At 59.0% G+C, this 27,509-nt stretch overlaps 1 protein-coding gene and 1 long non-coding RNA gene across 8 annotated transcripts; one reads left to right on the forward strand and one right to left on the reverse strand.

Moving 5' to 3' along the window:
• The first annotated feature begins 1,629 nt into the window (after window positions 1-1,629).
• Window positions 1,630-27,072, forward strand: CYP26B1 (cytochrome P450 family 26 subfamily B member 1). 7 transcript variants are annotated; one of them, XM_085018918.1, is made up of 9 exons: window positions 1,630-1,784; window positions 5,742-5,889; window positions 6,647-6,725; window positions 7,777-8,178; window positions 11,718-11,942; window positions 20,882-21,157; window positions 21,421-21,576; window positions 22,972-23,256; window positions 23,592-27,072. In XM_085018918.1, exons 2-9 carry the CDS (start codon window positions 5,744-5,746, stop codon window positions 23,982-23,984), a joined length of 1,962 nt encoding a protein of 653 aa, XP_084875044.1. In that variant the 5' UTR covers window positions 1,630-1,784; window positions 5,742-5,743; the 3' UTR covers window positions 23,985-27,072. The 7 variants fall into 7 exon arrangements, with proteins under 7 accessions (XP_084875044.1, XP_003125081.1, XP_084875046.1 ...); XM_003125033.6 differs by lacking the exon at window positions 5,742-5,889; XM_085018920.1 differs by lacking the exon at window positions 5,742-5,889 and having other exon boundaries at window positions 7,988-8,178.
• On the reverse strand, window positions 10,087-12,669 carry LOC106509788 (uncharacterized). Its single transcript, NR_201402.1, is given in 3 exon segments — window positions 10,087-10,757; window positions 11,775-12,278; window positions 12,575-12,669. It is a non-coding gene; the product is annotated as an uncharacterized LOC106509788 (long non-coding RNA).
• Window positions 27,073-27,509: the final 437 nt, after the last annotated feature.

A 27,509-nucleotide genomic window follows, 5' to 3' on the forward strand; every position in this document is an offset into this window, starting at 1 on the left:
CAGGCCCAGGCAGTGAGGACCAGGTCAAATCCTGGAAGGATCACAGGTATGCACTGGAAAAGCCCTGGCCAGCAGAAGCATCTAGACCACTGGCCATCTTCCTGGCATTCTTCCTCTCATCTTTGACCACCTCATCAGTGTCTGGGGAGGAAACCCATTCAAGCTGCAGCATCTGGGACTAAGTTAGCTTGGAGCTGGAGAGGCTGATGTTGGCAGAGGTGTGGGAAGAGAGGCGGGAAATTCAGATGGGCTGCCCCTCGGCTTCCTGGCTCTGCGTCTCCTCCACCTCCTTCCTTCTGAGAGTCAGCGGGAGCCACGGCCTCACACGGGAGGAAGCGATTTGGACTCTGTGACAGGGAGCTCTGCCAACTAGCTTCTCAGGTTAGCTCGGCTCTCCGAGCTTTCTGAGCAAGGCTGCCAGTCGGCCGGCCTGCCTGCCTGCGGGGTGGCTTCTGGACCAAAGCCAGCTGGGAGTGGGAGGCAGGGCCAGGGGTGGGCTGGTTTTAGGCACTGTCTCAGAACTCTAGAGAAGGGGGTATTCTTTCCAGCTCGTTCTTCTTCATCCAAGGCTGTTGGCTGGGGTCGCTGCCCTCCTTCTCTTCCCAAAGAACGGAGACCTTTGGGAAAGCAGTCCAGTGATCCCATGTACTTTGCTTCAAGCCCCAAACTACCTTGACAGTTCATTCTTCTCCATCTAGCCATCCTCGGAGGTCAGGTGCAGGGCAGAACTTTGGCAGGGAAAAGCTCGCCCCATCCTTGGCCCAACCAGACCCCAGCCGAGAAGCTGGCTGCACAGGCCAAGATGGAGCGGGGGTGGGGCAGAGGGTATGGCACTTGTGCGAGTGACATTGAGAAGGCAAGAAGGTGTCCCTGGTGTGGGGGGCTGAGAAGGGCAGCCCTGGTGGGAGGAAGCTGTGCTCAGGCTTGTCTCCCTCAGTCCATGTGAAAATGAACACTGTACCTTTTAAAAATCAACAATCTTGCAGTTTCTAGGATCCGTGGGGGTTTTGCAGCTGAGGTTGAACATGGGGTGGGGGTGGGGGAACCGTTTTTAACACCACACAACATGACGGCAAATTCACTCAGAGCCACCCGACCACATCCCTGCCTTTGACATCAGTGCTTTACCTTCCACAAAAGCCCTGCGTTCTCTGTCATGCCTTTCTTTTCTCTTCCTGGATCCCCAGTTGTCAAGCCTTCAAGAAAATGCACTTCAGTCCTTTGTCACTGAGTGTAATTTGATAAACTGAGCAGAAACACACTGCTCTCCTCATCCTTTCAAAAACTGTTACTGCCAGAGAAAGAGGATGAGGGAAAGAGATCTGAGGTCTTTGAATGGAAGTTTAAGCACGAGCGCATGCACACGCGCACGCGCGCGCGCGCGCGCACACACACACACACACACACACACACAGAGTGTCATGCACATGCCAGGACATAGAGTTGCCCGGGATGGGAGGAGGTTGAATCCCAGATTCTTGTGCGTGGGGCCTGGACCTGGGGTCCTGGGGCAGATGCCCTCCCAGCTCCTAGCGACTCCCCTAGTTGCAGGCCTGGTTGCAACCGCCCAGTGGGCGGTGCCAGGGCAGGTTTCAGGCTATAAAGGGCTCTTGGCTCCCCGGGCCTGAGGGAACGCCATCGCTGCGGCAGTGTCCCTGCCAGCCTCAGCCAGCTTGGGGAACTGCCGGTGTCCCATCGCCACTGGGCAGCGTACTCTTTTCCAGGCGGTGCCGACTTGGCCACTGTCAGCTGCATTCCTCATCCCTACCTCGCTCTCTCCATCGGCAAGTCCCCCTCTGCGTTGCTTTCGTCTGGGTTGGGTGTGGGGCGGGAGGACTCGGACTCTGGGTGTGGGGGCTTTAGCAGTGGAGGCTAGGGGTATGTCTCTTTCTCTGAAAAAATTCCTTCTAGGGCAAGTGTCTGAAGCTAAGATTTCTGAACTGAGGTATGGAGGGAGGCTTGTTCCATATGCTGGCAAAGGAGAAAGCAAAGTTCTTTCCTGAGGGCTAGAGCTGCCCCCTCTCCCAGCCATGGTCCCCTGAGCAGCTGGGAGTGAGGTACCAGGCTGTGCCCGCATCTGGCACTGCCAGGTAGAGACACTTAGGTGGGGGTTGTTATCTTAAAAAACAAAAACAAAACAAAACAAAATCCCAAAAGCCAATGATGAGAAGATACTGGAGTGGGTGGGCTGGCAGCAAGTCACACTAAGGGACAAAAAGAAGAAGGAGACCTTTTAAGAATTAAATATCTAGGATCCAGACTCTAGCTCGGCTTCGGAAACATCATAAGGAGCCAGGATGGCGGCTCCAAAGTAGGTGACTGGGCTGGCTGGGACCCCGGCAGGTGGTGGTTTTGAGGGGGTCAGTCCATATTCTAAACTGCAGCCCCAGAACCCTTGAAGCGGCAAGGTGGGAGGTGGGGGGTGGGGCTCAGCCCCTGGGGCCTCTAGAAAGGCAGCATCCATGGCACTGTGGTGCTTTCCAAGCCAAGTTGGATTAAGTCCCTCCCCCACCAACCAGGCTGGAAAGCAGGGGCCCCAGCCCCTCTCAGAATAGCCAAGGCAGTCAGGGAGCGTCCTCTAAACTGTCCTTGAAGACTGGGTGTCCGAGGGCCACTGTGGGCCTTGTGGTGCCCATTCTGGGGGGAGGGGGCAAGCAAGCCTACCCCAGGAGGAATATCTGGGGCCACAGCTGGGATCCAGGGCCAAAGCGGCACAGCTAACCTGCAGGGCCAGCAGTTTCTGTTCCAGTTCTGGAGGAGCTTGTCTGAGCAGAAGCTCGGGGGAGGCCCTCAGGGGTGGGGATGGGGGGCCCTCTCCACCGCCCCTCAGAAAGAAACAGAATGTCACTTCCCCACTGGACTCGACATGGGGGCAAGGGGTCCCCGTGACTGGCATGCGCGTACAGAGCAGCCTCCGTGAACAGAGAAGCCTCAGGATGAAATGAGGACCAGCCTGAAGCTCCAGGGAAGATGAGAGCTGATTGCCAGGGGTTTCTCAGTGTGGGCAAGGCCGGACAGGGCTAAGAGCAGAGCGAACTGCCCCAGGTGAGAGTCTGAGCTTTAGTCCTCAGGCCAGCAGCGGGGCTGGGAAGGTCCTGCAACCTCTGGAGACCCCCACATACCAGCCCTGCTGCCTGCCCGCAGCCTCCGGGTCTCTGCTCTGGGCCCTGGCCACTCCGATCTTTATCCTGGGCTTTTTTCCCTTTCCATTTGGCTCTGGTTGGAGGTAGCAGAGGTTGTTTTAGGGAAAAGAAAGTAAATAAGTGTCAATGAAAAAAATTAATAACTTGGGGCCCAAACTAGGCAAAATTACGTGCAAAACTAACAACTCTCTCCGTTGTCAGCCGGAATGGTCAGAAGCGTGGAAACAAAGGGGCAGCCGCCATGTGGGACAGGACCTCGTGTTTCCTGGGGCAGCGTGTGGGGATGGGGGTGGGGCAGTGCGATGGGGAAGGGGCAGGGGGCTCTGGGCCTCAGTTTTGTCATCCGTACAAATAGTGATATGTAAATCTAATAACTAAAAATAGTGTAATTTTACAGGGCTGTGTGTCGATAAGAGATCTGTGGGCTTGACAGGGCTGACACAGGGAAGGGTTGTGAAATATGCAATGTCTTGTTCCTTTGGCCATAGAAAGGCCAGGGCACTCCTGGGGAGCTTTGCCCCAGATTTGCCCTGGAAGAGGGTACAGAAGCTGTGCCTTGCCCCCGGTCTGTATATCCCAAGAGTGTCTGATGCCTGCCATCCGTATGCTCCCAGCCCCTCTGCCAAGCCTTGCAAAGTCCATCGAGGCAGAACCCCCCTTGAACCAGCATCCCCACGACTGATCCCCCAGTCTGCTCCGACTGATTTCAAGGTGATTATCAGGCTTCGGGAACGTGGGAGGCAGACCGTGAACCAAGGCTCCAGAGCACTTGGGTGGTAGCTCAAGTCCTATCCTGCTCCCAGAGCCTCATGGGTTGAGCTGTACCCCATCACCCCATCTTTGAGGCAGTCCACAAAGGAGTATGGGCCAGCTGTACTCCTCTCACCAAAGGCAGGGTTGAGTGATGCTTGAGAGGACCGGGGTTCAGTCTGGAGTCAGGGACAGGGTCACGCCATGACTGGGATTAAGCATCAATCTGAGGTTGGGCTTGGGGCTCTGTTTTAGGTCAGGGTTTGGGGTCAGACTGAGGTCTAGATCAGGGCTTGGTCTGGGGCCAGGGTCCTTCTGAAGTCCATTTGAAGTGGATGAAGAAATGTCCTCAGATGGACTCTGACTGGTGAACACAGTGGACCCCCCTCTGTCCTAGCCTGGCTCTTAGCGGGGCTGTTCCCCAGCCCCAGGAGTCCTACTCCTTCCAGCACCTCTGGCAAGCTTTAGAGAATTGTAACACCATGGCTTTTCTTCTTTTTTTCCTAAGTACTCTTTGGGATTTGAGCAGAGAGATGGTTCCAATTGGGAAATCCAGCGACTATTGCTGTGAAGCCACGCTGTCCCTCTGGTCATTCCCCAGGACCCCACTTGGTGGCTGGCCACTGAGGACTCAGATTGATTCCCCTATGACCCTTCCCAACTTCCACCTGAACAGGAGGAAAGGATGAAGTGTCCCAAAACCAATGGTGAGGCAGGAGCAGGGGAAGGGAAGGCAATGGGTTTGCGGTGATTTCTTGGACTGTGATTCCTGCAGAACAGACACCTCCTGTGGTCTCTTGTTGAGGTTGGAGGCAGGTATTGCATGAATTCATTGACAGTGATTCTCTAAGCGTATGTGCCTGTGCCTCCGTGTGTGCGCACGTGTATCCATTTGTGTGCTCAGTTTTGCCTCTGTTATCTATTTGCATTTCTATAAGGCTGTGTTCCCATTCTTCCAGAGGTTGCTGTCTTCACAGGTGGGTTCCTCAGGGTCATCTGCCCCCTATTTTGCCACCTCTGGAGAGTGCGGTGTCTGCGGGTCAAGCTAGACTCTTAGGGAGCTTCAAAACGGCAGAGCCTCAACAATCTCCTCCAGCACCATTCTTGTCCAGCTTCACCTACCCACCCCCCACACAGGGAATGGTGTGGTTTTGGTTTCAGGGTTCCTGGGTACCCAGTCCAGAGTTGACAGTCCTGTAAAACCTCCCTGTTGTGAGGATGTGCCCCAGGTCTCTATTTCTGGAGTCAGAGTGGTCCTGATCCGGACTTTATGAGTGTCTGAGCCCCAAGCCGCATGGGGCGGAAGTCTGAGGGCACTGAGACAGGAGTGGGGCCACTTAGGAGCCTACAAGCGGGGGCCCTTTAGGGGTGATCTTCCATTGTGAACCGAGAGGAGGGAAGGGGGAGCAGGAATTGCTTCCCCCTAAACCTGTAGTGCTACAACTGTCCACCAGGTGGGGTTCCAGGGCAGAGAGTGAGAGGAGAGATGACCCAGCGCTCAAGCAAGAGACCAGCTCTTAAACCTCCGCCCGCCACATCAACCTCGGAAGCGCTCACACAGGGAGGGATAACGCCGATGCTCACCCGATACTCGCACACATTCTTTTCTGGTGGATTCTAAAGTAGAACTCGTATCGGGTGCAGGGGAGCTGTTAAAAGGGGAATCTAGTTTCGTTTACACACATACCATCCTAACTAAAGGTTAGGTCTTCTGCTCTGCAAGTGTGAGAGTGAACGACGGAGAAAGGGGGCCGGCTGAGGGAAACGACGCGCGGGAGAGGGCGAGCCAGGCTCAAGCTAGACAATGTCGGGGCTGGCACGCGGCACGCGTAACTCCGTGTATCACAGACATGCAGGAGGAGAGGCCGGATGACAGACGGGTGCACGATGCACAGACACACGCAGAGCACCAAAGAGAACACCCAAACCCGCAGACATACCACACAGCTCCACAGACGTCGGGCCGACCCGGGGACACACGCGCGCGCGCACACAGGTGCGGCCCCGGGCCACACGCACATCTCGCACAGGCACGCGCTCTGGGCCCTGAGCGGCCGGCTGGGAGAGGGTGGCAGAGCTCACCCGGCATGTTTATTTACTAATTCATCAATGAACGTTTGTACCCAACTCCTCCCGCCTCCGGGTGCCCGGGCCGCCGCATTTGTCCTCTGCGTGGGACAGTCACTGGGACCAGCATCGGGGTTCCTCTGACGCTGCGGGGGTCTGAGGGAACTACAAAGTTAGGGGGTCTCGAAGTATCTGAGAGGAAGGCTGCAACGTCAGCTGCCCGGAACGTGGATGGGGAGAGGGGAACTTCGGGGTCCTGCAGTGTAAGAGAAAAGATGTATGGAGGGGGAAGGAACCTTGGCCTCTGAAGTTTGGAGATGTCCGGATCCAGGATGGGGGACCCCAGCTAGGAGGGGCTGGGAGTGGCAAAGGAGAGGATGAAGGGGTCCAGGGAGATAGGAGCCAGCGGGGTTCCTCGGGATAGGAGCAGGGGTCCCTAAGCACAGGTTCAGGGGCTTTTGGCGCCCCACAGTAGAGGGGTAGTCCGGCCAAGACCTGCGCTGCTGGGGCGACAGCCCACTCGGGACTGCCTGGGGTGGGAGAAGGAGTCCGGGGCCCCGGGAAGGAGGAAAAGAAGGAGGGAAGTATCCTAGCAGCCAAGCGGGCACCGTGCGAGTGCGCACCGTGTGTGTGTGTGTGTGTGTGTGTGTGTGTGTGTGTGTGTGTCTCATCTTGTCCGTCTGTAGGTGCCGGGCTCAGCGAGACGCCGGCAAGAAGGAAGAGAAGGCGAGAGGTGAACTGAGTTTGATCCTGCTGCGGCTACAAGTGGGTCCGGGGCAGGCGGCGGGCGGCGGGCGGCGGGCGGCCGGGGCGGGGCGGGAGGCCGGCGGGCGCTCACACGCTCCGGCCGCCGGCCTCTCACCACGCCTCCGGCGCAGGGGGGTGGGGGGGTGGGGGGTTGGCGGAGCGCCCACGGCGCAGCCTCCCGCCTCTATATAAACACACGCATCGCCTGGCTTTCCAGACAAATTCAAATTGAGAGAAGCTTTTAAAACCATCAACCCTGAAATCCTGCCTCCTGCTTTTCCTCCTCTTTCATTCCTTTTGCCTTCCTTTCTCCCCCCACCCTTTCTTCCCCCAGCAGCAACTCCAGAGCCGAGAGACTGCGTCCCGGGACGGACTGCCTTTTCTTAATTGATACAATAGCCCAGCTCCGGTTTTCACCTCCTCCCCCAACCCCACCCCGCCTCACCCCTCCCGCCCGCCGCCGCCGCCGCCTCCGCCGCCCCAGCGCCCGCCCGGGGCTCTGTCGCCGGCTGCGTCCCGTCTGGGCCGCGGTCCGCCGGCTCCGCACCCGCGCCCGCCGCGCCACCTCGCCCGCCGCGCCCGCCTCGGGGGTGCAGCAGCGACTCTGGGGCTCCTGCGCGCCGCCCGGGGCAGCCCAGGGGCGCTGGGCTCGGCCACTCCTCTCGCCTCAGACGGGGAGCCTTCCCCCTCGCACCCAAAGTTTCTGGGTTCGTTGGAATTTGGGGATTCAGAATTTTTTTTTCTTCCTTTTTTAAGCTAGGAATTTGAGGGGAAAACTTTTGACAAATCGATCGCACTTTCTCTCCGCTAGTTCTCTGTCCCCCCTTCTTCTTCTTCTTTTTTTTTTCCGAGCAGGGGAAGGGGCTTACGAGAGAGGCTCCTGCTGGACAAAGTTTTCCAAAGTTTTCCGAGTGTGATGGTTGCGGGGAGAGCTAATCCACCAGCTTGATTCACAGCTTCATCTCACTACCCCTCGAGCAGCCCCTAAGCCCGCTATAAGGGAACAAACAAACAAACAAACAAAGTTACACTCCGAGTCGCCTCGTGTCTCCTCTCTCTCTTCTTTTAGGCGATTTCCCCCGGTCTCTCCGCTCCCCTCGCAGCCTCCACTTCCCTTCCCTCGGCCCCTCGCTCCTTCTCTGTTTCGGCTGGAGGTGCCAGGACCCCTGGCCGCAGCCTCCCCTCCCCCGCCGCTCCGTCCCTTCTCGTCCGGCCCTCCCCTCCCCCGCCGCGGCCCGCACAGCCAATCCCCCGAGCGGCCGCCAACATGCTCTTTGAAGGCTTGGAGCTGGTGTCGGCGCTGGCCACCCTCGCCGCGTGCCTGGTGTCGGTGACGCTGCTGTTGGCGGTGTCGCAGCAGCTGTGGCAGCTGCGCTGGGCTGCCACCCGAGACAAGAGCTGCAAGCTGCCCATCCCCAAGGGTTCCATGGGCTTCCCGCTCATCGGAGAGACCGGCCACTGGCTGCTACAGGTAAGGGCGCAATCGCTCCATTGCTCTCCAGGGTCCGCTAGCGGCGAGCACCCGGCGGATGGAGCCGCGGACCGGCCAGGGGGCGCCGGGAGCCTGAAGGCACCGGTCCCCGCCCCGCCCCTTCCCTCCTCTCCGCCCGAGCCGCCTGGGCTTCCCTTGCCCGCCTTCGGCGCGGTTGGGAGCCTGCAGGCGCCAGGCGAGCAGGTTCAGAGGGCTGGTAAGAGAGGTTCCCGGACCCGAGAGGGCTCCGAAGACCGACTTTTTCCAGTCGCGAGCGACTCACAGGGGTACGTGGAGCGTGCCCAGGGCTCCCCGCGCAGCGCGAGCCGGAGGGGGTGTCCAGTCGTGAGCCGCTTTCGCCCCGCTCTCCATCCTTCGCGCTTCAGGCCCAGTCACCGTCGACTTCTCGGGCTTTGTCAGTGTCACTGGGACCCCAACACAGAGTCAGGGAGAAAAAGAGAGGGCCAGTGGCAGACAGAATTGCCCCCTTAAGGCCCAGGCTGTGTTCCCGCCGTGTCACCAGCCACGCCAGGTACAATTGCCGCGGTCTACGGTCCGAGAAAGTGTGTGTATTTTGTGGTGGGGGAGGAAGGAGGTAACTCAAGGAAAATGAGAAGCCTGAGACCGAAGTGTCTCAGCTTTCGGAGAAAAGGGTCTGTTTACCTACTGGGTGGGGACAGTGTAGCAGGGGAGAGTAACTTGGGAGTAGTGTGCGATCCATAGAGTGCATATGTGTTTGTTGTTAGACGCCGCCGCACAACTCACACTGCTGGCGATAATGGGGGTGGGCGCGTCGGGGACCAGACCCAGGTAGGTAATGGGGTGATTAACCTGTAATTAACCTCCTCAAGTGCTAGACAATCGCTTTTGCAATTTGATACAGGTCAAGTTTTTCTTTGGGGAGGGGGGTCCTCTGGGTTAACCGTGGGAGGTGTGTTGTATGCGCGTGTGCACGCGTGCTTGTCCAGATGCTGATGGGAGTTAGCAGAAGGACCGCGGTACTGAAATAGGCAGCCCAGGCGCGAGAGAGCTGAGGCGGAAGGTGAACGCAGAGACCTGTGGGTTTGGAAACGCGAAAGCTTGGCTTGAAATTAACAGACGCGTGCAATCCGCGCGAACACACAGACACCCTGCGCGGCCCCGCCCCGCCTTGCCGCGCGCCAATTGACAGTAGAGCGGGGGCGGGAGGGGCACGAGAGGTTCCTCTGCCCTGTGGTCTTCCCAAGTCCCCGAAATCAGCCCACCTCTTTTAGGGGTTGTTCTTGCAACAAGGTGGGGCTCACTTCAACCAGTGGGATCCCGATCCGCCATAAGGAAATCCCTAGAGCCTCTCCCGTGCCAACATACTTAAAGGGTTAACTGCAGCGGTGGTCTAGGCTTTTGGCCGAGAATTTAGGAAATAGACTAATTCACTGGGGCTTGGGCACCCCTGACTTGTTAGAGTCAATCTGCAGAATTCAAGATCTGTCACCGCCCCCTCTTTCCTGACCTCCACCCCTCCCCAAGTCCCCCTGACCTTTTCTCCGAATCCCACAAGGGCCCCTGGAGTTCCGCATCCAACTCCCACGTAAGGTGGGGAAAGGAGAGGAGGCCTACGCCTGCTGGTCCATCAGCCACCGGGACTCTTGACTCTGCGGTGGAAGGGAAATTAGGGATGCATGTAGAACAGCACTGAAGGGGTTAATGGGAGCCCTCTGAATCCCAGCTTTATTTTTTCGGAGTCATTTATCAGATTTTACGGGGGGACCTCCAAGGGCTCTCCGTTTCCACCGTGCACCATCTAAACAGAGCCCAGGGCTAAAAATACAACATTTTTGTATAAATTGGACTCACGGCTCGAGCGGCCGCCCCTATGAAAGTCCTCTTTGTGAAGACCGTGGAAACGGCGGACAAATAACTCTTTATTAATGCCACAAAAAACGCACTTTAATTATAGTTAGGCAGATCAGAAGCGGGGGGGGGGGCGGGAGAGAGGCGGCGGCGACTTCGGAAAATTCACAACCCAACTTTTGTGTCGAAAGAAAAGAAAAACAGAGGAAACGCAGGAGAGGAGAGGAGAGTCAGACGCTGTGAGAGAGACCCGTACAGCCGACCGAGGGAGGGAACCCCGCTCCTCACCCCCCTCTTGTCACACCTCCACCCTCGCCCAGATTTCTCTTAAAGGGGTAGGCGCCGTCTAGAACCGCGGCACGGTGGCGGGAGTCTCCCCTACCAGCCAACCTGGGAGTGGGGCGTTGTCCCACGCGGCCCAGCCCCCCTCCTGGAGGAGCGGACGCTCGGGGCCCGCTCCCTGTCGCGCGCCCAGCCCGGAGGCACATGTGGAAAAGTGATTAGGGCTCCAGGTTCTGCAGAGTCACTTTTCAGCGGGGCTGGGGTGTGTACACATCTAGCTGGAGAACACTTTTCTGTGGAAGAAAGGAAAGTGGGGAGGGGGACCAACCCAGGAAAAGAGGAAGCCAAGTAGTCCCTTCGGGGGGGCATGACCCCTCAGGTCTTGGAGCCCGCTTCCGCGAGTCTGCCGGCGGGCAGGCGGGACAGCCTGACAGGTGGCGCGCCTCTCCTTCTCACCCGGTGCTGTCCTGGCAGGAGAAGGGTTAATGTGGGGTAGGGTGGCAAGCAACGACGTCAAAGGTGAGCGGGACGCCCCTGCCCCCGCCCCTCCGAGGTACCCTTGGTTTCCGGTACCCGCGCGGGGCCGACAAGCCAGCTCCTCCGAGCGCCCGGCCGGGGCCGGGGCCGGGGCCAGGGCCTGGCCCTGCTCTGCTCGCGCCGCTGCTGCAGCCGCCGCCGCCGCCGCCGCCGGGGATCCGGTTACCTGTGACAGCCGCCCCGCCCAGCCCAGCCCCGCCCCGCCCTTCGGGAAGCGCCTTCCTCCTTGCTCGCGTTCCAAACTCCAGGGCGGCGACGAAAGTCCTTCTCAGTTATTTCCAGGGCAAATTACATTTGGAAAATCGCGGCTCCCGGCCCGTGACCTTACCCTGCGGAGCCCTCAGAGGGCCGCCGGGTCCCTTCGCGGCCCACACCCGCGAACGGAGGAAACCCCAACCCCCATCTGTAGTGACTGCCTCTGGGCACCGACCGCTCACCGCTATAAATAATCTTTGGCCTGCGGCCACCCCGCGGGGTCTCGCCAGCCGGTGGCCGGGAGCCTGGAAATATTTATTCCGAGAGTCTCCCGAGCGCGAGGCGGCGGAGGGGGAGGCGGAGGCTCTAGCTTTGGGTCCCGCCGTCTGGGATACCTTTTCCCTCCCGCATGTCATTACTAAAAACCAGCCTCCCGCGGGGTGCCCTGGGCCTCTCGCCCCCTTGCATTATTTATTATCCTCTAGGCCCTACTTCCCAGTTCTTGTGCATGCTATGAAAAATAAAACCTGAGTGTGTGCGTGTATGTGTGTGCTGGGGGGGGTGGGGATCCGAGGACTGGTGCCCCTGGGGGGGGGTCCTCCGTCCCTCCCCCCCGCAGGCCCTAGAGGCTGGGCCTCCGGGACGTCCCATCTGGAGATGTGGGCCTTGAGAGGTTTCTTGCGTGGCCCCCGCAGGGTTCTGGCTTCCAGTCGTCGCGGAGGGAGAAGTATGGCAACGTGTTCAAGACTCACTTGCTGGGACGGCCGCTAATCCGCGTGACGGGCGCGGAGAACGTGCGCAAGATCCTCATGGGCGAGCACCATCTCGTGAGCACCGAGTGGCCACGCAGCACACGCATGCTGCTGGGCCCGAACACGGTGGCCAACTCCATCGGCGATATCCACCGCAACAAGCGCAAGGTAAGAACTCTGGGCGACTAGCCCCGCAACCCAATGCGGTGACCCTCTTCTCTCGCGCACCCCTCTGCGAGTAAGGAGTTACGGGGGTAAGGAGCCCCGGGGAGGTCCCCACCAGAACCCCACGCGGGAGGACTCTGAGTTTCCTCGCCTAGACGGCTGTGATCCTAGATCCAAGGCCTGCAGAGGCCTCCTGCGGGTCTGCCCGCCTGTTGACCCATCAAGCAGAGGTCACTACTAGGCTCGACGGGTGGTTATTTAGCGGTGGGGGGTGGTTTGGACAACTTGAACCTGCGGCGATAAGGGCGTCCAACGACAGTCTCGTCGTGCTCCATAAAACTGGAAAAAAGAGGGCGGACGGTAGCCAGCGCTTACCCCCCCCCCCCCTCGAATTCCAAGAACTAGAGAAGGATCGTTCTAAAATCACACCTAGCCCTCCTGTCACCAGTTGCTTTAAGGGCGACACGGGCAGGCGCGGGGAGCTGGAGGTACCTTGTGGGCAGCGGGAGCTGGGGCCTTGCCTGGGAAGGGTGAGGTGAAATTTGGGCCACTGTGCGCCATCGGTCTGCACCGAGGGGGAAGGGCGACTGGTGGGAGAACGGCGGAGGCGCGGCGGAGAATCAAAGCGCACCTACCCCTGCCCGTAAAGAGGAAGAGAAAGTGGGTGTTTATCCCGTGGATTTCCCGAGCGCCTGGAAGAGGCGCGGAGCAGGCGAGCCAGCGCGCAAGGAGCGAGCCTCCCCGCCCCCTCCCGGGGCTGCGCCGCCGCGGCGGCTCCGAGCGCGGGCGGCACGTGCTGTTTGAACTGCAGTAACCCGAAAGCTGAGCCGCCAGCGGGCGGGGCGCCGGCCCGCCGGCTTAAAGCGGCCGCCACTGGGACGAGGGTGGGAGGGGGCGCTGCCGGACCTCCCCTCCCTTCGTTTTTTTTTTTTTTTTTCCATTGGATCAGAGGACTCACCAGGTTTGAAACCTGAAGGAAGGGGAGAGGCAGCCCCTGATCCCCAGGAAGAGTGGCAGAACCCGGGAGAGGGGAGAGGGCGACGATGGGCAGGCCCGCCGCCCCGAAGCCAGTGTGTGAAGTGGTCTTGGTGAACCGAGGAATTCATCCTGTGTAGTAGTTGGTTTCTTCCGAACTGCCAGTGACGGGTAGTTCTAAGCAGACAAAAGGAGGAAAAATCAGAGGTCTGCCCGTATCCCCATCCCCCCACTAAAGCCTGTATTTCAGGGTCTGGGAAAGGGGCTCCTTAAAGTTGTCTCCCATCTGCTTCCCTAGAGCAGGAAGCTGCTAACAGAGCCCCCCCCCCGGGGGGGGGGAGCGCAGGTGGGGAGGGTTCTCTGAAGTGGCTGGGAGGGGGCTCTGGGCTCAGGAATGGGGGGTTTTCAAAAATGCCTAACACTTCTTTTTTTTCTTAGTCTTCGTGACTTCCCCATAAGCTTATTTCAAAGAGTTAGGAGAGAGCCTGAGACTTAGGAACCCAGCCCCAAAGAATATGGCTGCTTCCTCATTTTATCTTTATAAAGGCTTTGACAAGAAAGCAATTATTATTTATTTGACAGTAAAGCAATTATTGTCCCCTTCTGTGAGAAGGGGACCCTGAGGCATAGAGGGCTTGAGAGATTTGAACCAACCTCTGTCTGGATAGGAAGAAAAGGCAGGGCGGGGCCTGCAGCACCAGCGTCCATCAGAAGAGTTGTTTCTAAGCCACTCAGCGGAGCCTTACTCAGGCCAGCTGCCCCCACCCCCGCCCCAGGGCCTTGCCAGAAGCTGAGGTGGCAGAGGTGGGGAAGGGGTGCTGGGAGGAAGAAGGCTGGGTCAGGACCTGCGTTTGAGACTTTGGGAGTGCAGAGGGCTCTGTGGGAATCCGTTGCCCTTCAGTTCCCATGCACCCTCTGCCTAACTAGGGGTTGGGCCTCCAGGTGGGGGGGGCTCTCATGGGAAGCCCCAAGGTTTTAGCTTACACCTTCCATTTGGGAGGAGGGGGGGAAGGGGGAGCACAGATGAATGCTGCTGGAGGAATACCCCCAGAAGTGGGAGGGAGGGACAGGGAGAAGGGCTGGGACAGAGGTGGGGCCAGAAAGGAGGACCACAGATGAGGCACAGATAGCCTCCCCCTTGGGGACACCCTTGCCCTCTAGCTCCTTGCAGCTGGGGAGCAGCCAGAAGCCAGCTCACCCTGACAGAGGCTTGGGAACCCAAAGCACACCATCTCTGTGTGTACCAGTTGTGTGCTAGCTGTGTGGCATGTGTGTGGTCCTATATTAAACGGGCGGATGAAAAAGGTCCTTTCCCCCAAATCTCTAATTGATGTTCCATAAACTTAAGTGTACTGAATTAAATGGCAAGCCTTGGGTTAGGTACAAACATAGAAGCAGGAAACATGGTCCGTGCCCTCAGACATGGAATCTAGCTGGAGGGATAAGAAGAGAATACTCCAGGGCACATGGGTTGGTTCTGGAGAGAATGGCCAGTCTGCTGGACCCAATGTTCAGTGGACCCAATCTGGCTAGGGTAGGGGCACCATCTGCCACTCACATTGCCTTATCCAGCCCACACTGCAAGCAGAGTCCTGCCTGGAGAGTGGGCTGCCCTGGCCCGGTTAGGATGTACTCGCAGGATGTGGGGCCCAGGTGTGCTGGGGCCCTGCTGGCAGGAAATCGAGAGCGTCGCGTCACTATTTCCATTGGAGCTGGTACCCCCCCCTTCTCTGGGAGGTCTGACCAGATGTGCTGGGAAGGGACTCCTCACAGCCATCACTGCACTCCAGGTGTTTGTCCAGGCTGCCCTGGTGGTCTAGGGCCAAGAAGGATAGGGTTGCCAGGGAGAATGTCCAGAATACCTTGCCCAGTCTAACAGAATCCTCTCTGGAAGCCAGGCCTGTGTCCCTATAGCCATGACCTCAGACTCTGTCCCTCCTCCTTTGTTACCCCTCCCTTACTTGGGGCCTGGGGTGTCTTTGACTGATGGGGGAGGGTCTGCATCCCTCTTTGTGTACAGAGAGGCTGGCAACTGGGCTACAAGGGTGCATGGAATCTGATAGGAAGACTGGGGTGGGGGAGTTGTTAGAGACACAGAGGAGGATTTGAGGGGGGGAGTTGCCACGGCTAATTCTGGAAGCATCCAGAGCCCAACCCCACACACCAGGATCAGGCATTTCCTCTTTTCCTTCAGAGAGAGGGCTGGGCCTCTTTGCACCAAAGGGCCAGCATCTTCAGGGCATTTCAGACAGTGAGATTCTGTCAGGGAACTTGGAGGGCATCCCAGGGGTGAGCTTACCCTTGGACTTCTGGACTGGAGAGACCCCAGGAGTGGTCTTCTTGCCCCTCCTATCCTGACTCCTAGCTTCAGGGACCTCTGTGCCTGTGATCGAGGTGGGGGAGCAGCTCCCCAGGCTTGGGGGGCTAGGGGTTAAGAAGCCCTGCCTGTCCACCAGGGGCTCCTCACTGACTTGGCCTTTGGGTCCTGTCCTGGGTGGGGTGGAGCTCAGGCTCAGGGTGGCTGCCTTCCTCTCAGGAAACCCTCTATATGATGGGTTTTGTGTCAGGATGAGAGACCAAGTAGCAGGAGGGCAGAGCCAAGAGGGCCCATTGTTTAGGGGTCCTGGGGAAGGCTCGCTTGGACTGGCTCTAGGTGCCCTTGGAACCAATGCGCAGCCTCTGGCTTCGAAGTCATGTCTGCTGGGCTCAGCTCGGGGCAGAAGTTCCCACCTGCCTTGGATGGGAAGGCAGTGGCATGGCCAGGCAACCCTGCTACTGGGAGCTCTGCCCCCACTCCCTGGCATAGGCACAGAGCCTTTGTTCAACCAGAGGAGGTCCTTCACCCAAAAGTTACTGTAGCACCAGGGTCTACCGAGGGCGGGTGGCAGGAGCGGATGTCTCTGAAGGTCAGTGGGGGAGGGTGCCCAGGGCCAGCCGCCAGGCGCCTGGAAGTGGGCTCCTCCCTCTGTGTGCCCTTGTGCCAGGCAGAGGTGATGGCTGGTGTGGGAGCCATCCCCTCCCCTCCTCTTCCCCTCCCTTCTGAGTCTTTCTTCCAGTGCAGGGCAGGGCCCAAGGCTGTGATGCTGATGTGTTTGCTCCCCCTCCCAGCCTTGGGAGACAGTTGTGGCCTTGGCTGGAAGTGCGGAGGCTTGGCTGGGGTCTGCGCTGGCCCTGAGCCCTCTGTGCTGGTTGTTGTATCTGCCCCAGGTTCCCCAGGCTGAAGGGTAGGGGTCGGGGCTGCGCCTCCAGAGGCGGACAGGTTTGGAGAGCAAACTGGAATAGTCAAACCAGCTGGCCTTACCCTTAGAATAGGGCCATAGAGGGGTGTCCTGGTCAGGGCTCTTAGGCACATTCAGAGCCCTCTGGGGACAGGCAGAGGGCAGCTCAGTGGGATTTGGAGTGGTGGGAGGCAGGGCACTTAGGGATCCTCATGAGTGTGGCCAGGCATGCTCCTGTCTGTGACTTTGGAAGGGCTCTTCCTGCTTTGGGCCTCAGCTTTCCCAGGGGGTTTCTCTTTGGCTGGAGGAGGGAGAATAGGGTCTGGGCAAACGTCCTCAGATTCTGTGGCCCAGCAGGTGTGCCAAGTGCTGCCCTCTTCTCGCCCACCACCTGCTCTTGTTGTGCGTGGAAGAGTTTGGGCAGCGTCAACTGGGGGACAGACTGCCACAGATGCTGAACCCAGCATCTGTGAACCCAGAAGGGGCGAACACAGGCTGGGGGAGGTAGGGGGGGTGGTCTGCCAGCCCCTCCCCCCCCAAGTCAGAAGGGCCGAGCAGGGAGGCAGCCAGGGTGAAGTTGAGGTCCAGTGGAAATGCCAGGCAGCTGGGAGGATGACGTCCTTTCTCGTCCCCCCCCCCCTCCTTGAGTATAAAGTACACACCTTGGCGTCACCCCTGTGCTGTGCGGACAGCTGCCTCGGCGGCTGCCTGACCTCTGTTATTCTTTCCACTCCGCAGGCCGCGGCTCCGGTGGCTTGGCGGGGTGGCCTGCCCAGGCCCCCACCCTCCGGGCAGCCACTTCCATTCCTCCCAGTCTGAGTCACTGGCCCGGGGAGTGGGTTCCCTCTCGGGCTCTTCCTCCTGCTTTTGAGGCCACCCGTTCCTCTCTCCATCCATCCACAGCCACCCGTGGAGAAGGGGCAGTTATCAGGCTGAGCCGGTCGGCATGCAGGGCCGCGGGGGTCCAGGGAGCGACGTCCCTCCCAGGGCCACTGGGTGAGAGGCAGGAGTGTCGAGGGAGGCCGGGGGGGGGGGTGTGGGGGAGCCACTCAAAGAAACATTTATAGGGTATTTGAGCCTTGACAAGCCCCTCGTGGTTCCCCCAGACCCTGGTTGTGCAATCAGCGTCTATTCCAGGCAGAGGAGAACCGGGATGCCCGCTCTTGAGCCAATGGCATTGTGGGGAAAGGGTTTCGGAGCCAGCCCATCCTTCAGTGTGGGAGCCCATCCTGCCCTGTGCCTGGAGTTCCCAGGTCTCCTGCACTTCCGCCCTGCTCCCCCAGCACCAGCCCTGATGGCAGGATGGCCGTACCTGCTGCTCCCTGTGCAGGGCTCTGGCCGGGCCGGGCTGCTTCCCGGTGACCTTTGTCCAGCATTCTTGGCTCACTTGTGGGAATTCCCAGGGAAGCCCCAGAGGGAAACAAAGCAGCCCTGGCTCCTGCTACAACTGCGGTCAGGCCCCGGGCTCTGGGGCCTCCAGGAACCCTTCCCCTCTTCATGAGGAGCTGCATGGCCGGCACCTTCCCCTGTGCCCGAATCCTGACCCAGCCTGTCCCCACGTGCCCAGGCCTCTCTCTGCCCGGCCAGCACCTCCGCCTCCTCCTGGCCTTTGTGGTGGGCGGTGGTTTCTGGGCTGCCCCGGCTTTGGGAAGTGCCCGCGTTGTTAACCCTGGGCACAGTCCCAGGGATGAGGCCCTGGAGTTTTCCCGGTGCCTGGGAGGCCCCAGTGCCTGTGGAACAGCTGGGCGGGAGGCAGCGACGTGGGCTTGGAGACCACTGTGCAAATACCGTGGAGCCTGCAGTGCCTGCAGTCTGGCTCCTCATTTGGGTAATTTCTCCACCTCGGGGTGGGGGGGATCTCTACGGAGAATCATGGGACAGCCAGGGGGAAAGGGATCCCAGAACATCCAGTTAGACTCCTGGATAAGAGCCCTTTCACAAGCCCCACCCTGGGGGCCTGCAGATGCAGGGTGTGGGTGGGCTGCCCAGGGTCATTCCAGCTCTGCGCCGTGCTCAGGGCCTCTTCCCACCCAGATCTGTGTGGACTCCCTGCCCTTGGAGTTGCTCTGCTCAGTCCCAGGTCCCCTTGGGTCCTTCCTGTTCTTCGTGGCCCCCCAGACTTGAGAAGGAGCAATTCAGCCGACAATCACTAGAGGGCGCAGGGAATGTAAGCTTTGGGGCAGGGCAGGGCTTGTCCCTGGGTCTTGCCTGGCCAGTCTTTGGGGTGCAGTGCGGGGACCCTTAGAGCTCCTCCATTTGTAACCCTGGGGTGGCCTCTCCTAAGCCACCATAGCCCATGTGCGGTGGGAATGGAAGTGGAAGCCCCACAGGCACTTCCCAGGTGACTGAGGCAGTGCCAGATTCTGGGCTTCTTTGAGGGGATGTCATCAGCTTGGGGACACATGGATATTGATGTTTATGTGATTTGCGCATTGAAATGAAATGCAGAGATCACCCGGTTCACCCTTACCATTTTACAGATGAGGAGACCGAGGCCAGGGGGTGACTTGGTCATAATCAAACAGTAAATTGGTGGATGATCTGGGATTAAAACTCAGGTCTCTAGAGTTCCCTGGTACTTCAGTGGGTTAAGAAGCTGGCATTGTCACTGCTGTGGCATGGGTTCAATCCCTGACCCTGGAATTTCTGCAGGCTGTGGGCCCAGCCAAAAACAAACAAACTGAAGTCTCTGGGTGCCCAGCCCGCCTTCTTCCACCACCTAGTGCATCTTGGACTTTGGCTGGTCTTGGGTGGTGTGGCCTCTGCTTGATTCCCTCTCTACATGCCCACCTTTGGGTCTGGGTGTCTCATGTGCTAGGGGCCCTAGCTGATCCCTGTCCCCTACCCTCCATGGCAGTGCCCTGACTCTGCCCTGGGCTGGCTGGCTCTGGGCACACACGCCCCTTGCCCCTGCCTGCTCTACCTCCAGCCTCCCCACCGAGGCCCGGCAGCCACAGAATTATCATTCTTCACCTCTCATGAGCCTACTTGGCATCCATGGGCCACTTTCTGCCCATTCTCTAGGCTCTTTGCTGTTTTGCAAGGGCCCCTAGTTGGCCAGTGTTGGGCTCTGGAGCAGGGCCTCACTCCTACCCATAAAACTTTGGACCAAGTGCTGAAGCTGGAATCCTAAGGACACGGGGGTGGGGGTGGGGGCTGAGGCAGAGAGCATCCTGAAAGGGGGTGGCAGCTGAATTCCTCCTCAGAAATTCCCAAGGCACCCCCTCCCCCACCCCCACTGAGCAAGGTGTGAGTGGCTTATCCAGGCCCGGCTGCCCCTGGCCACCTCCCCTCAGCCTTCCACATTTCAGCTGTCCCTTCATAGGAGGAGCAGGCCCAAACAGTGCTGGCTTCTCTGCCCCTCACCGGCCTCCTTCCCTCCCTCCCTCTGCCCACCGGGAATTTCGGAATGAAAGTGCTATTGTGAATGCCTGGCTGGGCCACTGAAGGGCCAGCACTGTTATTTCTGCAAAGCAGCCCTCCCATTAGCCATGCAGGGCTGAGGCCAGGAAAATGTTACCTTTTCCTCCTTGAGCTGACTGCAGGGGAAATTCTCACATTTACAGTTTGTGCGGTGGTTGTGTTTGGGGGCAGGAGGGGCGGGTGGGCGCGTGTGTGTGGTTTGCGTGGGGCTGGGGCAGGGGAGGCGGCTAGAGGGGCATTTGTCTCCCTCCTCTGTGTCGCCCTCCCCCTCTCTGCTTCCCCCCTCCCACGCCCATGACCTTTCCCTCGGGGCTGGTGGGGGCAACCCCTTCTGCTTTGGACTTGGGGGGGGGGTTGGGGGTAGAGGATTGCAAGTGAGAGCCACAGGGCGTCAGCATAAGCCTCGTCCTACCCTGTCCCGTACACCCCTGAGCGGGTGGCAGCAGGCACAGAACCTGTGCAGGGGCAGCTGGGTGAGGAGGGGCAGGACGGCTGAAAGCAAGGGACTCATGGGCTCCTTAAAATGGACAGGGAAGATGCAGGGAATTAAAAGGGCTTCTGTTTGGCCTTCTGATCATTTGGGGTGGAAAGCCCTGCTCCCATCTCCCTGCCCCCAGACTGGGCCACCCTGAAGACCTGTGGACCGCAGAGCTGTTAACAGACTCCCTAGGTTCTCCACCCAGTAGGTGGTTCCCAGGGTGTGAGAGCAATCTTGGGTCTCAGGACATCCTACTTGCAGTCTAGCCTTAGACTGTCTTACTTTCCCACCTACTGCTTTCCACCTCTTCCTTGTTCAGTTCACTTGCCTGTATTCCATTCTTGCTGGGCACTTGTGCCCTGTGGCCTGGGCATTTGGGAATGGCCCCTGCAGTGGAGGGGAAGCCTCCCTTCCAGCTCTGCCCAGCCCCCTCTTGTGGCCCCCTCTCCTCCCACCCCTCCGCCCTCCTGCCCCGGCCATGACTGGCTGGTATCATCACCTGCAGATCCCTGGCCCTGGGCTTTGCCATTGTCTGGAGCACATGCTTTTCCGGGGCTCAGGGAGGGAATGACAGCTCAGGTCACCCTGTGAGTGATGAGGAAGGTCCCGGCTTTTTGAATTATGTTTTAATCCTGTCCTTTCCCTGCCTCCCTTGCAAGACATAGGCAATAGGAAGCGGGTTCAGAGTCAGGAGCCAGGAGGGGGACTGCGTCTGGAGACGGAAGGGGTTGAGCTCCATCGGGGTGAGGACCTGGCGTTTCCCCCGATCGCAGTCATGGACCCTGTGCTTCAGCCAGGCCGTGTGAGCAGGCCCGGCCCATCTGACCGCAAGACCCTCTGCCCTGCAGGTCTTCTCCAAGATCTTCAGCCACGAGGCCCTGGAGAGCTACCTGCCCAAGATCCAGCTGGTGATCCAGGACACGCTGCGCGCCTGGAGCAGTCACCCCGAGGCCATCAACGTCTATCAGGAAGCACAGAAGCTCACCTTCCGCATGGCCATCCGCGTGCTGCTGGGCTTCAGCATCCCCGAGGAGGACCTCGGGCACCTCTTCGAGGTCTACCAGCAGTTCGTGGAGAACGTCTTCTCCCTGCCTGTCGACTTGCCCTTTAGTGGCTACCGGCGGGTGAGCCCCCAGGGCCCAGGAGGAGAGGAGATGGGTACCCATGAGCCCACCCTGAGGGAGGGGCCGTTGACCGCTAAGACAGTCCCACAGACAGAGGGGAGGTCTCAGCAGGAGGGGCAGGGGGAGCCTTCACCCCGGGGCTTTGCAGCTTAGATGGGTAGTTCTCAGAGGGGTTCCCTTCCTACCCTGCCCGGCCTGGGAAGGGAGCCTTGGTAGCCCTGTCTTCCCCCTCAGGTGACCAGATGGCCTCTTTCTCCCCTCAGGGCATTCGGGCACGGCAGATCCTACAGAAGGGCCTGGAAAAGGCGATCCGGGAGAAGCTGCAGTGCACACAGGGCAAGGACTACTCGGATGCTCTGGACATCCTCATCGAGAGCAGCAAGGAGCACGGGAAGGAGATGACCATGCAGGAGCTGAAGGTGAGCCCCCCCCGCCGCCGCGGGCAGCACAGGCGCCATGCTCCCTACTGAAGCTGCCCAGGGTGGGAGCACCCGCATGGTGGGGCCCCTCCTCCCCGCCCCATGGCTTGCTAGGCACCCAGTCCTGGCGGAGAGCCGATCCCCATGGCGGCTGGGCCCCCCAACTCCCCATCCCATCCACAGTCTCATCTACCCTCTTGGAAAAGATGCCAAAAATTGGCTCTTAGAAACACTGAACCGACTCGGTGACGGTGGTGTTGGTGGCCCCTCACCTCCCCACCCCTTGCCCCAGTCTTCACTATTTCAGTGCATTTCATGGTCACTGTAGCCTTTGGAGGTTGCCTAGGGAAAGGGAGGCCCAGACGGAGAAGCCAGTTCCTGGAGGGCAGCCTCAGCCCTTGGGAAAGAGAAAGGAGATTTGGACCTTACTCGGGTCTCCTCCCATCTCACCAGCTTTTGACGTTGGTGGCACTTCAAACTCTCCCAGCCTGGCTGGCACTGGCTAATGGCACTGAGACTCTCCATGCTGGGCTCCAAGAAGGGCTTCCTGTCGGCCCTTTCTTAGGCCGGGGTTTCCCGAGGAGGGAGCATTGTTTCATCCTCATCTAGACCCTGCTGCCTATGTGCTTGCCAGGTGCCTGTGGACACCTGCCGCCGTCTGCTCCCTCCCCGCTGTCTCTGCTTCCCGTGTATTCTGGCTCCAGTCTTCTTCCTGAAGGGACCCCAAAGACTTTCCCATTTCACAAGAAGTTTTGTTGATGTGTAGGTGACACCATGGCAAGTTAGGGACCCAGGTTCCTTCACTAGTGCTCTCTGGGCTCAGCGTCCACATGTGCACAATGCAGCGCTTAGAATGAGATGACTGGCTGGGGCCCTTCCTTTGGGGCACTGTTGCTCCCCAGAGAACCCTGGAGGGGCTCTGAGTCTCCCAGGGGGCCGCCTCCCCTCAGCCTTTGCCCTGCAGTCCCATCCTAGGTCCTCTTGGGACCCCAGACTCCCCAACCCCTCAGCTCTCCTGATCCTCCAGCAGATGTCCTTCTCCTGGGGGTGGAGGAAGGGGCTGGGGCTCCCAGTTGGGGGTCTTGCACCTGGCCCCCACTCGCTGGCACAGTGCCTGCTTCTTTGAGATTTGTTCTTTTTCTCCTGTGAGCTCCCTGCACAGATGAGGGCTGCTGGGGCTGGCCCTGGGATCCAGCAGTGAGTGAGAAGTGGCCCTACCCCAGAGGACTTTCACACCATGCCCAGCCAGGGAACCGGCCCTGTGTGACCTGAGCCTCTGGCTCAGAGGAAGCAGGCAGGGCCCAGCTAGATGACTCTAGGGTCCCGGGGGCACACTGGCCCAGAGGGGCTGTTGGCAGGCTGGTCGCAAGCGGGACCTCCTCTCTGCCACTGCAGGACGGGACCCTGGAGCTCATCTTCGCGGCCTACGCCACCACCGCCAGTGCCAGCACCTCGCTCATCATGCAGCTGCTGAAGCACCCGGCCGTGTTGGAGAAGCTGCGGGAGGAGCTGAGGGCCCAGGGCATCCTGCACAGTGGTGGCTGCCCCTGTGAGGGCACGCTGCGCCTCGACACGCTCAGCGGGCTGCACTACCTGGACTGTGTCATCAAGGAGGTCATGCGCTTGTTCACGCCTGTTTCTGGTGGCTACCGCACGGTGCTGCAGACCTTCGAGCTGGACGTGAGACTGGGTCCCGTGGGGCTTTGGGGGGGTGGGGACTGCAGCCCCCCACGGGGTGCCTCAGCCCGTGGCCGCACAGTGCTTGCCTTCCGGGAGCTTTCTGGCTGATGCCAGAGATTCTGCAGCCAGCCTAGGCGTTCTGTGAAGCTGCTTGAGGACCTCTAGAAATAGAGGGACTAATATGCCGCAAGGGAAGCCTGGCCAGGCTCGGGGACCACAGTGGGTGCCTCTAGGAACATCTGGGTGGGGAGCTGGCAGGCGGAAGGTCCTGGGGCCCCTCAGACCTCCTCAGATTCTCACCACCCCATCCCACCCCGCCCCCTCCTCGCCTCCAGGGTTTCCAGATCCCCAAAGGCTGGAGCGTCATGTACAGCATCCGGGACACACACGACACGGCGCCCGTGTTCAAGGATGTGAATGTCTTCGACCCCGATCGCTTCGGTCAGGCGCGGAGCGAGGACAAGGATGGCCGCTTCCATTACCTCCCTTTCGGTGGTGGAGTCCGGACCTGCCTCGGCAAGCACCTGGCCAAGCTGTTCCTGAAGGTGCTGGCGGTGGAGCTGGCCAGCACGAGCCGCTTCGAGCTGGCCACCCGGACCTTCCCACGCATCACCCTGGTCCCCGTCCTGCACCCTGTGGACGGCCTCAGCGTCAAGTTCTTTGGCCTGGACTCGAACCAGAACAAGATCCTGCCGGAGACGGAGGCCATGCTGAGCGCCACGGTCTAAGGCGCCAGGCCATGGGGGATGGGAGGCGATGGAAGGGTACAAACCTGTGTGTGGAGGGGGCTGGAGGCCGGGAAAGGGGGAGGCCCCCCAGACCTCGCCCTCCCCCATTCCTCTCCCTGGCAAGCCCCGCCCCCAGTCGAAAGGGCCCCATCCTCCCTGTCCCCTCCCCCCCATTCAGGTGGGGCCCTCCCCCCCTTCTCTGGGGTCTCTCCAGTTCCCTACAGCTTAGCTCTGGGGAAAGGGCCTGGCCTGGGCTCCGCATGCCCTTCACAGTGTTAAATGTCAGTTGGCTGTGCTGCAGCCTTTGCTTGTGATGTGCTGAACTGGTCTCTTGACTCCCTTCTCTTTTGGATTCTTTTAGTTTGAGGTCAGGTCGGGGAGGGAGGAAAAGAGGCCCCCCTTATGGCCCTCTCTCAGCACCCCCTCCCCTCCTGCCTTGGCTGCCAGGGGTGGGGAGGGCTTCAAGGGTGTGGCCACCCCCCACCCCACCCCCCACCCCGTGGGGAGCCGCATCCTGGGTATAATGGAACACCAGTCACCCTTGGCACTGGTGGGCTGGGGCTGAACCAGCCTGCAGGCCCCACCCCTTGCCATTTCGGACCTTTGAAATTACCTATTGCTGCTACTTTTTCTCTCTTCCGACCTTGGGGCAAAGGAGCCCCAGGCCCTGTCCTCCCAGCATCCTCCCCCCCCGCCCCCCCCAGCCCTGGGCACGCGCACTGACATCCCCACCTCCCCGCCAGGCGGCCTGGAGCCCACCCTGCTCCCTGTTACACAGGCACCCAAGGCCCTTGGCTCATGGGCTGCACCCCACCCCCATATTTATTCACTGATGTAACCGAATTTTGGTGTTACTGGGACTGGAACAAGCGTCTGCTCCGTCCCTGGCCTCTGTCCAGCTGTCCCGGGCAGGACTTCTGCAAGTGACGCGCCCCCCCAATCCCCCTGCCCAGGCAGGCAGCTCCCCAGGCATCAGACCTTCTGTGGGTTCAACCTCAGAGCTTCATTCCCGGGGTGAAATCCAGCGCGTCTTTGTCCCCTGGTGGAGATGGGGAGCTGGCCCTCACTGCTCTGTCAGAAACCTTGATCCCGAGGGTTTGGAGGCCGCCACCATCTCCCATTTGGTCACTGTTCCCCCCGGTGCCCCCCACTCTGGCTAGTGAGTATGGGGAAGGATACGGGTTCTTTCTTCTGACGGGGAGCCAGGGCCTCCGTCAGTCATCCCTCCCTCAACCTTTGCCCTTTGCCCTTGGAAAGGCGTCCCTGAAGTCCCTTCCCACCTCTATGCCACTCTCTGCTTAGCCCAGCTCAGGGGTGTGGGGACCACATGGAAACACGGGAGGTGAGGGCAGAAGGCAGCCCCTCCTCCAGCTGACTCGGGCCCTCGCCTGGCCTGGAGGCAGCTGTGGGGGGCGCTGCAGCACGAGCTGAGGAGGTGGGTATGTGAGATTTGTCAGACGTGATTTGGTTGAAAACGGCCGGTCAGGGGACGAAAGGGGAGGAGCTCCTGCCACTGGCATTTTGAGTGTCGGCAATTCGGGATGCCTCCTTGGGATGGTCTGGGGGCCTTTGGTGAGTCTCTAAGTGATTTGGTCTGTTTTCAGAGTTTTCTTTGCTTTTTGTGTTTCTCTGTTGGCTTTTGATGTTATCAAAGCAACGAATCCTCTTTACGAGAAAATCCAAAACACACAGAAGAAGAATGCGGGATGTCCATCCCTCTAATTGCCCCTCCGTAGCAGGGACCACTGTGAGCAGCTCAGTGGCCCTCCCCAGCAGTGTTCTGTGGGTGGGAGCAGACCCTCAGTCCCGCCCCCACTCACGCCTACCTTGCGGTAGGCTGTCCAGGAATGGCTCATGCCTCCCGGCCTGTTCCGTAACCCCCCTTCTCATGCATTTCATTTGGTTCCTCCCTTTTCACGGTTAAAAAACCCAGTGCAGCTCAGACATTATTGGCAAAAATCAACCTGAACAAACGTAGTCATCTCGCAATCCCGCCACATTCTAAAAAACAGGCAAACGTACTTAAAGACTCATCTGAGCTTGTGAAATGGCTGCATGGTGCACCAGCATTTGCTACCTACAAAAAACCCAAAAACCAAAACCCAGAGTTGGGAAGGTTCCCGCTCCTCTAAGTTGATCCAGCCTGCCCCCAACCGATTGTTTTTTGACTGAATATCTAGGATGACAGCAAGTGCAGCTTGAAACGGGGAAGCCCACCAGGCCTGGCTCCGGTGAAGGGCAGGGAGGCTGGAGGGCGGCGGGAGGCCTCCGAGGCCTTTGGTTTGGGTGCCAGCCTGGGAGGGGCAGAGAAGGCAAGGCTGAGGGGATCCTGGTGAGGGAGGAAAGAAGGAGCGTGGCCCTGCTGGGTCTCAAAGGTGATAAGGAGAGAACTGAAGAAAGTTCTTGCTGGCTGACAGGAAGGTTGCAGTGTTGCAATGTGGAAACTCATCCATCTCCCCTCCCTACGTCCATCTGTGCCGTGTCTGTGTGTAGGTTTTCTAGAGGTAGCATTAGATGGGTGACGTTTTCTCCCCATTCCTAACTATTGTAACTTGATATGCAAAAGACAAAACCCCACAAAACTCTTCCTGCCATGGGCTTGCAGATTGAAGCACTTTCGATGTTGGGCGCTGGCATCTGTGTTCTGGGCATCATCCTGACCCTGCCTGGATCGCTGTAATTTTATACACCAGACTTTTTTTTTTTTTTCCATAAATGTTATAATTTTGTGTCTGTCTTTATAAACTATTATAAGTACTATTTTTGTTATAATTCAAAATAGATATTTAGTATAAAGTTTTTGCTGTTAAATATTTGTTATTTAGTAAAATATGGATTTTTTCTCTATTGTAAACATGGTTCAAAATATTAATATGTTTTTATCACAGTTGTTTTAATATTGAAAAAGCACTTGTGTGTTTTGTTTTGATATGAAACTGGTGCCGTGTGAGTGTTTTTTGCTGTCATGTGGTTTTAATCTGTATATAATATTCCATGTTGCATATTAAAAAATGTTGTGCATTTTGTGATTTTGGAAATACTCAACGTGGCTCTTTTATAGGCTTCCATAATAAATCGTGAGGAGTCATGCTCGTGTGGCTCTCTGGTCTCTGCCTCCCTCTGCAGCTCCCTGAAAGGCTCTTCCCATCCACCCACGTTCCCCTCAGCAACACCCAATCCCACTTGTCAGGCAGGAAGTTCTTTCCCACAACACTTGTCCTGAGAGGCCAGCCCCCCATTCCTTGTGTGAAGGCACAGAGAGGTCCTGCCGTGTCCCCAAGGAGGAGTTGGTTCCCCAGGGAGGGGAAGATACATCTGGTTGGCCACTGTACCCAAGAGGCCTGCTGCAGGGCTCTGGGAGCTGCCTCCCCAGCTCTGTGGCCAGGCCTGGCTGGGCCAGATGTCTCTGTCCTGGACACAGCATCTCAGAGCGCTGAGGGCCTGGTCTTAGAGTCCATCCTATTTACCTGAGTGGGGACACTGATGTCCACAGCCACTTGGCAAACTGGAGAGCAGGATTCAGTT

This window comes from Sus scrofa, chromosome 3, assembly GCF_054392235.1.
Source record: "Sus scrofa isolate SSC_HxYL_T2T_F1_AM1 chromosome 3, Sscrofa_HxYL_maternal_Yorkshire_Landrace_v2.0, whole genome shotgun sequence".
Lineage (NCBI taxonomy): Eukaryota > Metazoa > Chordata > Mammalia > Artiodactyla > Suidae > Sus > Sus scrofa.

Coding starts and splice junctions, on each gene's coding strand:
- CYP26B1 (XM_085018918.1), top strand. CDS start 5,744: ATGCAGGAGGAGAGGCCGGATGACAGACGGGTGCACGATGCACAGACA. Junction 8,179..11,717: donor CCGGCCACTGGCTGCTACAG/GTAAGGGCGCAA, acceptor TGGCCCCCGCAG/GGTTCTGGCTTCCAGTCGTC. Junction 23,257..23,591: donor TGCAGACCTTCGAGCTGGAC/GTGAGACTGGGT, acceptor CCTCGCCTCCAG/GGTTTCCAGATCCCCAAAGG.